The sequence below is a fragment of the Lampetra fluviatilis genome, chromosome 64 (assembly GCF_964198595.1).
Source record: "Lampetra fluviatilis chromosome 64, kcLamFluv1.1, whole genome shotgun sequence".
NCBI classification, from domain to species: Eukaryota; Metazoa; Chordata; class Hyperoartia; order Petromyzontiformes; family Petromyzontidae; genus Lampetra; species Lampetra fluviatilis.
Genome location: NC_136338.1, coordinates 577,817 through 589,988, shown reverse-complemented (window position 1 = coordinate 589,988; position 12,172 = coordinate 577,817). Strand labels below are relative to the sequence as shown.

The 12,172-nt window shown below is 56.0% G+C and overlaps 1 protein-coding gene across 3 annotated transcripts; it reads right to left on the bottom strand.

The window, feature by feature from the left end:
• Positions 1–10,945, bottom strand: LOC144951944 (zeta-crystallin-like). 3 transcript variants are annotated; one of them, XM_078882310.1, is made up of 10 exons: positions 10,870–10,902; positions 8,263–8,376; positions 8,041–8,151; positions 7,196–7,348; positions 5,086–5,246; positions 4,382–4,433; positions 3,950–4,099; positions 2,764–2,862; positions 1,516–1,611; positions 1–965 (listed from the first exon to the last, which is right to left on the bottom strand). In XM_078882310.1, the coding sequence occupies exons 3-10, from the start codon at positions 8,149–8,151 to the stop codon at positions 804–806; spliced, it is 984 nt and encodes a 327-aa protein (XP_078738436.1). In that variant the 5' UTR covers positions 8,263–8,376; positions 10,870–10,902; the 3' UTR covers positions 1–803. The 3 variants fall into 3 exon arrangements, with proteins under 3 accessions (XP_078738436.1, XP_078738435.1, XP_078738437.1); XM_078882309.1 differs by lacking the exon at positions 8,263–8,376 and having other exon boundaries at positions 10,870–10,945; XM_078882311.1 differs by lacking the exons at positions 8,263–8,376; positions 10,870–10,902 and adding an exon at positions 8,404–8,690.
• Between the last annotated feature and the right edge of the window lie 1,227 nt (positions 10,946–12,172).

Sequence of the window (12,172 nt, the reverse complement as noted above, 5' to 3'; positions counted from 1 at the left end):
TTATACTGGACTCACGAGACATCTAGACTTACATAGACATCAAGACTCATGGACATATTGAAGGCAATACTGTATATATGGCGAGGGAGAATCTTGCATTCGTAGCATGTTTATTTAATTCTCATGAAGATCATCACGTACACCGCAATCTAAATTTTATATATTTTTTCAAATCTTAAAAATTCCACCTTTGTAGTTGCAACACAAAATCACGTCGTGTGTTTCAATCAACTCCTAATGGTTCCTTTGATCAATGAATTCCTTTCATTTAACCGGGTCGCAAGTCACCACCAGCTCACGAGCACAAACACCTCGCAGTTGAGAGCACGTGCCAGGCGTCCGATCACCGACGGATTCTCCGCGGGGACAACGCTGCACCTCCCAACATCCCCCGCTGCACGTCCCAATGTCGGTGAGTGTCGGTGAGTGTCGGTGAGTCCCGGTGAGTGTCGGTGAGTGTCGGTGAGTGTCAGTGAGCCCCCGGTGAGCGTCGGTGAGTCCCGGTGAGTGCCGGTGAGTGTCGGTGAGTGTCGGTGAGTGTCAGTGAGCCCCCGGTGAGCGTCGGTGAGTCCCGGTGAGTGCCGTGAGTGTCGGTGAGTGTCGGTGAGCCCCCGGTGAGCGTCGGTGAGTGTCGGTGAGTGTTGGTGAGTCCCGGTGAGTGTCGGTGAGTGTCGGTGAGTGTCGGTGAGCCCCCGGTGAGCGTCGGTGAGTGTCGGTGAGTGTCAGTGAGCCCCCGGTGAGCGCCGGCGAGTCCCGGTGAGTGCCGGTGACTTCTGGTGAGTTCCGGCGAGCGAGCGCGGCATTCACATGGTGAGCACCATCTTGCCGAGCGTGGGGCTGCCGGAGATGATCTCGTCGTGGGCGCGAGCCGCCTCCTCCAGCGGGAGGCGAGTTCCCACCGCGGGACGCAGCCAGCCGCTCTCCACGCCGGCATGCAGCGCCGCGGCACTCTCACGGCGCTCCTCCTGCAAGAGGGGGCGGGGCGGGTCGTTCTAAACAACGACTAAACTACGCTCCTCCTGCAAGAGGGGGCGGGGCGGGTCGTTCTAAACAACGACTAAACTACGCTCCTCCTGCAAGAGGGGGCGGGGCGGGTCGTTCTAAACAACGACTAAACTATGTTTTGTTCTACGAGCTGCCACGTAGCTCAACGGAGTGGCTTGTCCCGCACCTCGCTCAGCGCGCTTGGCTACGTACGGTAGAAAGAAGTGCAGCGTACGCACGTCCACACAGCCAAACACACTGAGCGCACGCGGCGACGTTGATTCTAAACGTGGATGGAAAAACCGGATGACCCGGAGACAAATCCACGCGACCACGGGGAGAGGAGAGACACGCAAACTCCAAATATACAGCAGCAGCAGGCGTCAGGGTCGGGATCGAGCCCACGACCTCCTGCGCACCAGGCGAGGTAGTCAACATCTCCTGGCCACCGTGGTGGTATTCTGACGGGTGCGGTGGGGGGTGCGGTGGGGGGTGCGGTGGGGGGGGTGGTGGGGGGTGCGGGGCGCTCACCGCGTTGCAGTTGAAGAGGCTGACCCCCATGACGTGCAGCTCACGCATCAGCGTCTCACGCGGGTTCATCTCCACGGCGCCACGGCAACCGATGATCTGGGAGGGAGAGTTGGTGGTGGGTGGTGAGTGGTGGGTGGTGAGTGGTGGCTGGGTGGCGGTGGGTGAGTCGTGGGTGGCAGTGGGTGGTGAGTGGTGGGTGAGTGTGCGACGGTGGGAGGTGAGTGACGGTGGGTGGTGAGTGGTGGGTGGTGAGTGGTGAGTGGCGGTGGGTGAGCGGTGGGTGAGTCGTGGGTGGCAGTGGGTGGTGAGTGGTGGGTGGTGAGCGGTGGGTGGGTGTGCGACGGTGGGCGGTGAGTGGTGAGTGACGGTGGGTGGTGAGTGGTGAGTGGTGGGTGGTGAGTGGTGAGTGGCGGTGGGTGGGTGTGCGACAGTGGGCGGTGGGTGGTGGGTGACGGTGGGTGGTGAGTGGTGAGTGGTGGGTGGGTGAGTGGTGGGTGGGTGGGTGAGTGGTGGGTGGCGGTGGGTGAGTGGTGGGTGGCAGTGGGTGGTGAGTGGTGAGTGGTGGGTGGTGAGCGGTGGGGGGGTGGGTGTGCGACGGTGGGCGGTGAGTGGTGAGTGACGGTGGGTGGTGAGTGGTGGGTGGTGAGTGGTGAGTGGCGGTGGGTGGGTGTGCGACAGTGGGCGGTGGGTGGTGGGTGACGGTGGGTGGTGAGTGGTGAGTGGTGGGTGGGTGAGTGGTGGGTGGGTGAGTGGTGGGTGGCGGTGGGTGAGTGGTGGGTGGCAGTGGGTGGTGAGCGGTGGGTGGGTGTGCGACGGTGGGCGGTGAGTGGTGGGTGGCTGACGGTGGGTGGGTGGTGAGTGGTTAGGTGGCTGACGGTGGGTGGGTGGTGAGTGGTTAGGTGTGTGATGGGTGGTGGGTGGTGAGTGGTTAGGTTTGTGGTGGTGGGTGGGTGCTGAGTGGTGGGTGCGTGACGGTGGGTGGGTGGTGGGTGGTGTGTGGCGGTGGGTGGGTGGTGAGTAGTTAGGTGTGTGGTGGTGGTTGGGTGGTGAGTGGTGAGGTGTGTGGCGGTGGGTGGGTGGTGAGTGGTGGGTGGGTGGGTGAGTGGTGGGTGGTGGTGGGTGGGTGGTGAGTGGTGAGGTGTGTGGCGGTGGGTGGGTGGTGAGTGGTGAGTGGTGGGTGGCGAGTGGTGAGTGGTGTGTGGCGGTGTCACTCTCTGTGCTGGAGTGTCTGCCAGAGAGACGTCTCACCACCACGCGGCCGTTCTGCCCCAGCAGCTTGAGGTCGCTGGGAAGGTTGACGTTGGCCAGCATCTCAAAGACGACGTCCACGCCGCGTGGGTACAGCTCCTGACCGCCAACCGGCACACACCATCACGCTATTCACATTCTAGTCGACCGTCACCAAAGTTGTTTCGCAAAATTGATGTCGTGTCAACAGAACGCAGGTCGGTTGTTAATATCTGAAATTGTTATCTTCGGCACGTACCACTGCTACTTCTATTTTTATTTTACCGCACGTCTGTGGAAGAAAGAGCTTCATAGCTCATCGGATTCCTCCAGTAGGAAGAAATATTTTGAATCTAATTTGACCAGGTAAGGCCCATTGAGCTATGGAGCGACCTGGCCATCACGAATGATGGCTCAACAAAGTGGCTTCTCATCAACCATCACGTGGAGAATATGTATAGCAGCAGCCAAATCATCTAAACTTGACCACGGGGAGTTTGCGAGATGTTAACTCCCTTGCCTGGTATGCAGGAGGTCGTGGGTTCGATCCCGACCCTGACGCCTGCTGTTGCTGTATATTTGGAGTTTGCGTGTCTCTCTCTCTCTCATCATCATCACGGTGGCTAAGAGATGTTAACTCCCTCGCCTGGTGTGCAGGAGGTCGTGGGTTCAATCCTGACCCTGACGTCTGCTGCTGTATATTTGGAGTTTGCGTGTCTCTCTCTCTCATCATCATCACGGTGGCTAGGAGATGTTGACTCCCTCGCCTGGTATGCAGGAGGTCGTGGCTTCGATCCCGACCCTGACGCCTGCTGCTGCTGCTGCTGTATATTGGAGTTTGCGTGTCTCTCCCTGCCGTGGTCGTGTGGATTTTTCTCCGGGTCCTCCGGTTTTTCCCTCGACATCTAGAATCGACGTCACCGTGCGCTCAGAGTATTTGGCTGCTGCTATCAATTTACACACGACGACGACGATGATGACGATGATGACGATGATGACGATGATGACGATGATGACGAGCCATTTGGTTGAGCGATCATTTGTCATTCTGAAAAACAGCTACACAGCTCAGCGGGGCCTTACCTGCTAAAATAACAATCTGTTTTTATCCGGCGTCAAGGGTGAAGGGTCGAACCCACGACCTCCTGCATACCAGACGAGGCAGTTAACACCTCGCCGCCAATCGACGGCGTGACGGACCACTCGCCTGTATGCGGCCCACGTATCCATCCTCGCGGTGGTCGAAGGTGCTGTGGGCCCCGTGTTTGGCCACCAGCTCCAGTCCCTCGGGCGACCCGGCCGTGCCGATCACGTGCGTGCCCAGCGCGCGCGCCATCTGGCACAGCGCAATGCCGACCTGCGGTCGCACGCGGCGACGCATTTTCTTTTAACGTTCAAAGCCAGGACTACGACGTCGTAGATTGTGCAAGCGTACGAGCGTGCGTACGAGCGTGCGTGCGTGCGAGCGTGCGTGCAAGCGTACGAGCGTGCGTGCGTGCGAGCGAGCGAGCGTGCGTGCAAGCGTACGAGCGTGCGTGCAAGCGTACGAGCGTGCGTACAAGCGTACGAGCGTGCGTGCGTGCGAGCGTGCGTGCGAGCGAGCGAGCGTGCGAGCGAGCGAGCGTGCGGCAAGGCTCACCCCGCCGCTCGCTCCGTGGATGAGCACCGTCTCCCCCGGTCTCGTCGCGGCCCTTCAACCCCACGGACACACACAGACACGTCCCGTCGGGACATCACGGATCGTTGTTAAGCCATCATTTGTGATAGCCAGGTAACAATATAGCTCAGTGGGCCCTACCTGGTAAAATAAAAATAGTTCCTAGTTTAGTCTGCAGGAGGTTGTGGGTTTGATCTTGACCTTGGGGACACCTGCTGTATATTTGGAGTTTGGGTCTCTCTCTCTCCTTGGTCACGTGGGTCCGTTATTCCCCACAACATTTAGAATCAACGTCATGCGTTTAGAGTATTTCGCTGCCGCTATGAATGTCCACACGGTGACGACGACGACGATGATGATGATAAGCTACTTACCGTCATCATAAACTAACTACACACTCCCAGTGGGGCCTTACCCAGAAAAAGCAAAAAAATTTGCTTAAAAGTTTAAGGCAATTGGAGTGACATCACCGCTGTTGATGCCCACGATCAGACGTCCAGCGATGCTTAGTTTCATTTAAGTTTTAGAAACTGGGGCCCACTGTCAAATCTCCCCCCCACCCCCCCCCCCCCCCGGCTCTCTTCGTAGCTCAGGTTCCCCCGGAAGCCCCCGGACCTCGGTGCAGTCGCACCGCCTGCGCGCCCGATGGCCGCGTCGCCGCGGAGCCGAACGTCGGGCGCGTTTACTTTTGCACGAGGGCGCGGTAAGCGGTGAAGTACGGCACACCCAGCGCGGCGCCCTGCGGGAAGTCCAGCTGGGCGGGCAGCGTGAAGACGCGGTCGTGAGCCACGCACACAAACTCGGCGTAGCCGCCCTCCGCCAGCGCCGTGTACACGCGGTCGCCCGCCTGCTCGCAACACCAACGGCAAAGGTCCCCCCGTGAAGCCTTCAACAGACTGCGTGTGAGTACCGATAGAGGCGGCTAAACGGGCGCGGCACGATCTAGAGGAAGAGATGGAGTGATGTGGTACAGGAGAACGTGGAGCTGTGGACTTGCCGATGACCGGTACCAGCGGTGTCAAGATCGGCCTCTGCGGAGGAGGCTCGTGAAGGACGCTACTGGGCAGTTGGAGGCAGTCGCCCTCCAACAACAACGGAGGGCGGAGGAGCAACGCTCACAACAACGAGCGGAGCGCCGGGTGGCTAAAACACAGCAAGTTGACACAGTAGGGGGCACAGGTGGTGCATCGGCCAGTCATCTCAGTCAACCCATGGCACCACCTGGATCTATCCCGTGACCTCCTGCCAGCGGGCATTCGACACTTCACATGGCCTTAACGTGCACCTAGCCTGGCACAAGCGCCGTGGTGACATCACCGCAACTTAGTGGCGCATGGCGGTTGTTTGTTGAAATTCTTTCGCACCGTACGTAGCCAACCGTGCTCATCGGAGGTGCACACAAAAAGCAGTTCTAGAGAATCGAATTGTCACTCTAGACTGTGGAACACAAAGATCCCCCGCGCGGCCTTCAACGATTACCAAGACGGACTAAACCCGCGGTGGTTAGGAGATGTTAACTCCCTCACCTGGTATACAGGAGGTCGTGGGTTTGATGAAGACCCTGACGCCTGCTGTATATTTGGAGTTTGAGTGTCTCCCTCCCCGCGGTTGCGTGGATTTTTCTCCGGGTCCTCTGGCTTTTCCCTCCACGTATAATCAACGTCACGCGTTTAGAATATTTCTTTGGCTGCTCTACGATGGTGATGATGGTGATGATTATCCACTTTGTTGAACTATCATTTGCGATAGCCTGGTCACTTCGGAAAAGATCCACATATCTCAGTGGCGCCTTACCTGGTAAAATAACAAGTTTAGTATTTAGTTTAATCCGGTGATATACAATAGAAGTGCTATGCACTGGCGCCATCTGTTGGTGGAGGTTACGATTGTTTTAAATACTAATTCTTCGTCGGGAAATTTTATTTGCCATCAGCCATCACGACAATTGTTGTGTGCCAATGATGAGAGACTTTGTTGAGATTTAAATTAAACTAAACAATTTAAACTATATTTTTATTTGACCAGGTAAGGCCCCACTACTGCTATCACAAATGATAGCTCATTAAGTGGCTTATCATCGTCATCACGTACACATTTACATAGCAGCAGCCAAATACTCTAAACGCGTGGTGACGTTGATTCTAAACGTGAAATCGAGAAACCGGAGGACCCGGAGAAAAATCCACGCCACCACGGGGAGAGAGAGAGAGAGACACGCAAACTGCAAACATACAGCAGGAGTCAGGGTTGGGATCGAACCCACCACCTCCTGTATATCAGGCGAGGGAGTTAACATCTCTCCTGGCTAGACTGCGGCACCCCAATGTGCCACAAGGTCCACAGCAGAAGAGAATCTCTCTCCTACAACCCAGCCCGTGGATCGCCGCTGATCTAACCCACACACACTCAACAACAACCAGTTTAACACGTAGTAGTCGTAGTAGCAGGGCTTTCGCGACACCAATATTATCCATAAGTTTTTTTTTGGGTTAGAGCGTGTAAAATATAATACTGTCCTTAAACCCGCAACCACCCAACACAGCCAATCGGCAAGGTTTGTCACGTAAACAATGCGTGCCAATTAGTTACTAGTCCGGCACTAGCCGGTGCGTGGTTTGGAGAGTAAACCCACTACAACATTCACAACATGGACGGGTTTAACGACACGTCCATGTTCACTCGATCTAACCCAAAACAGAACCCCTATTGTGGAAAACAAAAAGACAAAGTCCCCCCCACCCCCCCCCAATCGTGAGCCAGTCCACACCCCCCCCCCCCCGGTCGCGTGGCTCCCACCTTGAAGGAGGAGATGGAGCGGCCCACCGACTCCACCGTGCCGGCAACGTCACCCCCCGGGGTCCATGGCAGCTCGGGCCTGCGCGTGTGCGTGCCCGTGCGTATGTACGTGTCCACGGGGTTGACGCCGCACGCACGCACGCGGATCAGCACCTGCGCGCATTGGTGACGGGGTGGGGCGGTGGGTCATGGTGATGGAAGGTGTGGAGTTTATAACTCGTTCGCTCCCTCGCTCCCTAGTCTAGCTATCCACCCACTCACTTACCCAATCGCTCACTCACTAAATCACTCACTAATTCACTCAAGAACTCACTCAGTCACTCGCTCACCCATTCACCCACCCAACCACTCACTGACCCAGTCACTCACTCAGTCACTCACTCACCCACCCACTCACCGACCCACACATTCACCTACCCAACCACTCACTCACCTACCCGCTTACCCACCCACTCACCCACCCACTCTCGCACCCACCCACTCACCCACCCACTTCAAATGTATTATTAGAGGCAGTGCAAAGTTCAGGACCGTGTGAGGCCATGCGTGGAGGAGAGAGAAAAGAGAGGAGAGGGACAGGAGAGAGAGGGAGGAGAGAGAGAGAGGAGAGAGACAGAGAAAAGAGGAGAGAGACAAAAGAGAGGAGGGGGAGGAGAGACGAGAGAGAAAAGACGAGAGAGGGAAGAGAGGAAAGAGTTTAAAAAAAAATACGAAATGATGAACGAAGCAAAGTGCCGATTACACCGAGCATCTTCTTGTTTCCACTGATCGTAAACAAAAAGAGAGAGAGGCGAGAGAGAAGGGAGGGAGAGAGAGAGGAGGGGGAGGAGAGAAAAGAGAGAGACCTCTTTGTCGTTGGGCGAAGGAACGGGAACGTCCGTCTGCAGGCGCAGCACGGAGGACGGCCCGAACTCCCGCATGCGGATGGCCCGCATCACTCGCACGGCCTGCTGCATCTGACACGCACACGGAGCCCGCGGCGGTTGACGCGACGTAGAGGACCGTGCCGCCCGACTAGCACGGTCGGCTACGTACGGCTTGTGCTGCAAGAAGATTGACGGACGTACGTAGGTGCAGCCGCACGCCGCGGTACGGCAATATCGGTCGTGAGCGGGGAATCGAACTCGGGTCGCCAGGGTTCGTGGGGCGGCGCCGCTAACCGTTGCGCCACCGCTCCCCCGCTAAATGGACACGTGACACACACGCACCCAAAGTGAAGTGGCCGGCGCGGCCGGCGCCTGGCTACATCCAGTCACCACCAGCAGCACCACGTGTCTGAGCAAAAGGTCAAGAGGTTAACCATGGCCAGAGTCACCGATGCCGCCAAGAGATGCCGCAATGATTGCGACAGATGACAAATCGACCTCTCAAAGCTCTCCTAGAGCCTCACAACAACCACCACCACCATCTCGTCACAGACCACTGGAAGTCAACCAAATGCCGTTCTCCACCCTCCTCACGTGCGCCACCCAGCACCACCTCCTCTCCCTCACCCTGCACACCACGTGTCCCAGTTACGGCGATGATGAGCCAACAATGTCTGTGTGTCCCACGCGTGACATCACTCCACGTCGACCAGCCCCTCCCCTCATTTTTACTCATGAACAGGTGACGTCCTCCACATGGACCCCCCCTCATTAATAAGCATGAGCAGGTGACGTCACTCAACATGTAGCACCCCTCCCTCAGTAATAATCGTGACGTCACTCCACATCGAACAGCCCCCCTCATTAATAATCATGACGAGGTGACGTCTTCCAAATGGACACCCCCTTCTATTAATATTAATTAGCGGGTGACGTCACTCCACATGGGGGGGGCGAGGCGCCTCCTCCCCCCTCCTCGGCGTCAACTCACAACCCTCACAAGGCAGAACCCCCACGTCATCACGTGATCTCCGTCACGCTGTTGTTGAGACATCGAAGTAAAAAGGACGTCGTGATGAACGAGGGATTATCACCTTTAAATGAAAGAAGTCTGTGTCACCGCGCCCTTACAAATTGCACACAAATTGATGCAATGAATATCAAGTGTAGGATTTACTGCAATGCACCCGCCCTTGGACGGGCAAAAGTCTAGTGAAGTATATTCACGACGCATGTGTTGTGTTTATTAACACGACAACAAACCCTGCACCACGACTGCGTTTCAGCTCCCGCGGCGGGAGACGGACTCGAAGTCTGGCGCCTGTGGGACAACTCAGAGTCTCAGGGTCGTCGGCTGCAGTTTTGCTGGAAGTCAAATCCCTCTCGGCCGTGATCTGTCGCGTGCGCGTGTCAAGGTGAATCATCGCACGTGTGCGCCACACCACGTGCTTGGCACGTGGTGCGTGTACACGCGTAGATCACGTGGTGCGCGTGCATCCCAGTGCGCATGCGTCACCTCACAGCTGCGTCAGAGGGACAATGATTCAAGTCGTGGTGGGGTTACATTTGACCATACTTCACCACGCCGGTGAGCGCTCGCTGTTGAAGGCGCGTGATGGAAGCAATCAATTGGCGTGGTGCCGTAGAAGTGCAGTACAACAATGGGCTTTGTGCTCCAATGGCCGCCTGATGTCCATTGCCCCGCAGCAGCAAGCCTATAGCACCTGTTATGCACGGACCCGGTGGTGGCGCTACGAACCTGGTCACCCGAGTTCGATTCCTGCTCACGGCCAACACCGGTGACAGCGATTATCTGAACCGATCTGAGGCCTCCCCTAGGTCGACTCAGCCTCAAATGAGTACCTGGTGCGGTGTGTAGTCAACATCGCCAGCACTGGGGGGGAGACAAAGGCGGCCCGGTCGTGGTGCCGGCCTTCAGAGGCCCTACTCGCTAACAGCACTTGCCCCTGCAGTCTGCTGAGGCTACCCGGGGAATATTTGTCTTTGGTTACCCGTCCAAGCAGCTCCCAGTCCCACGCGACTTCTGCTGATTTCACTTTCGAGATCGGAATCGCGAAGAGGCTTGTTAATGGTCTCGATGTGTTTATATTAATATTTAATTTGCTTTCAGAGGCATTGACCTGTCCTTCACCCAGCAGTGGACAGACCATGGCTGCCCTGATGGTGGATAACCGTGCACCTTGTGGAATAATGTTTTTTAAACAAATATACGACGAAAACGAAGCGTGTTGTGTGTTAAACAAACGCGTGTGACAGTACCCACGTGCCCTACTGTACAGCACTGCAGCGCGCTAGAGCTTGACGCGGATCGTGTGACAGCGCCCAGAGGCGTCAATGCGTCGAGGCTGCTGCGCGCTGCGTGGCGAGAGAGTTTGTCGCTGAGAAGGATCGTGGCGATGGTTGCCAAAGGCGAGCTGCTGAAGGTGTAACACTAAAGACGGTGGTGGTGTTGGCAGTGGTGGTGGTAGTGGTGTTGGTAGTGTTGGTGTTGGTAGTGGTGGTGGTGTTAGTGGTGGTGGTGTTGGCAGTGGTGGTGTTGGTAGTGGTGGTGTTGTTGCTGGTAGTGGTGTTGGTGGTGTTAGTGGTGTTGTTGGTGGTGTTAGTGGTGGTGTTGTTGTTGGTGGTGTTAGTGGTGTTGTTGGTGGTGTTAGTGGTGTTGTTGGTGGTGTTAGTGGTGGTGTTGTTGTTGGTGGTGTTAGTGGTGGCGTTGTTGTTGGTGGTGTTAGTGGTGGCGTTGTTGTTGGTGGTGTTAGTGGTGGCGTTGTTGTTGGTGGTGTTCGACTTTACCTCGGACACGTCGTGGGGCCTCCTGCGAGGGCAGCAGCGGTCGTGATCGGAAATCGAGCAAGGTGAGAGCGCCCCCCCACCCCACCTTGCCAGATACGGGAGGGAAAACCTCCAGATTCATGCAAAATTCTTCCCAAGCCGGACTCAACCATTTAAAGAAAAATGTGTAACCAGGTAAGGTTGTGAAGCTTTTTTTTTAAAAGCGACCTTGCTACCACAAATTAGAGGGTGAGTGTGTATGTGCATTGGTGAGTGAGTGGGTGAGTGAGAGGGTAAGTTGGTGAGTAGGTGGGTGAGTTGGTGAGTAGGTGGGTGTGAGTGGGTGAGTGAGGGTGAGTGTGTTGTGCATTGGTGAGTGAGTGGGTGGGTGAAAGGGTGAGTAGGTGGGTGAGAGGGTGAGTAGGTGACTTGGTGAGTGGGCGAAAGGGTAAGTAGGTAAGTGGATGAGTGAGAGGGTGAGTGTAGGTGAATTGGTGAGAGGGTGAGTTGGTGGGTGAGTGAGAGGGTGAGTTGGTGAGTAGGCTCCAGCCCCCCACCGCCCGCTTTGTCTTCCCCATGCAATGATGCCGGATTACTTTTCAGCCCCCCACCTGTCGCCCCCCCCCCAGCTATGACCAGACCTATCCCAACCTCTCCTTATCAATCCTTGTTTTACTGCATCAAAACTACACTACCACTTACAATAACCCAAATCTTAATTTCAAATTATCATGCTCTGTACAATTGTATAATTGCTGTAGTGCCTTGGTAATGGTGCTTTAAAAATCTAATTAAGATGAGAAGAGATAAGTGTTCAGTCTTGCCGGCACTTTTATTCAAACCGCAACAATGGATAGCTTGTGCCCCCTGTGTGCCTACAGAGCGGTGTTCTTCATTGCAGGGCTCGCGGGCCTCTGGCAGCCCCTGTTGGCCTTTAGTGCCGCCCCCTGACATGCAGCCCCCATCACAACATAACACGTGTGAAAACACCCCCCATCATCGTGCTGTCAAACCCCCAATTGTTTCATATGTGTCGAGCCTCACACTGATGATGTCTTATCGGCGAAAGTGGCCCCCACCTCTGAAAAATATAGAAAAACACTGGCATGACAGATGGGCCAGACACATTAAAAATGTAACAAAAGCTGAAGAGAGAGGAGCAAGTGGATGAGAGGTTACACGCAAGTTCACCTCTTTCCTGTCTACAACGTCTGAAAGTTGCAAGGTGGTGGGTGTCCCCGTTCACCGCGGAATCTCGCAACGCGTAAGTAGCTCGAGGTTCAGTTGATGTAGAGAGGCACAGCAGTCGCGCCGTCGTTTTTAA

Coding starts and splice junctions, on each gene's coding strand:
- LOC144951944 (XM_078882309.1), bottom strand. CDS start 8,151: ATGCAGCAGGCCGTGCGAGTGATGCGGGCCATCCGCATGCGGGAGTTC. Junction 7,349..8,040: donor CTTCGCCCAACGACAAAGAG/GTCTCTCTCTTT, acceptor CAATGCGCGCAG/GTGCTGATCCGCGTGCGTGC. Junction 4,434..5,085: donor TACCGCGCCCTCGTGCAAAA/GTAAACGCGCCC, acceptor GTGGGGTTGAAG/GGCCGCGACGAGACCGGGGG.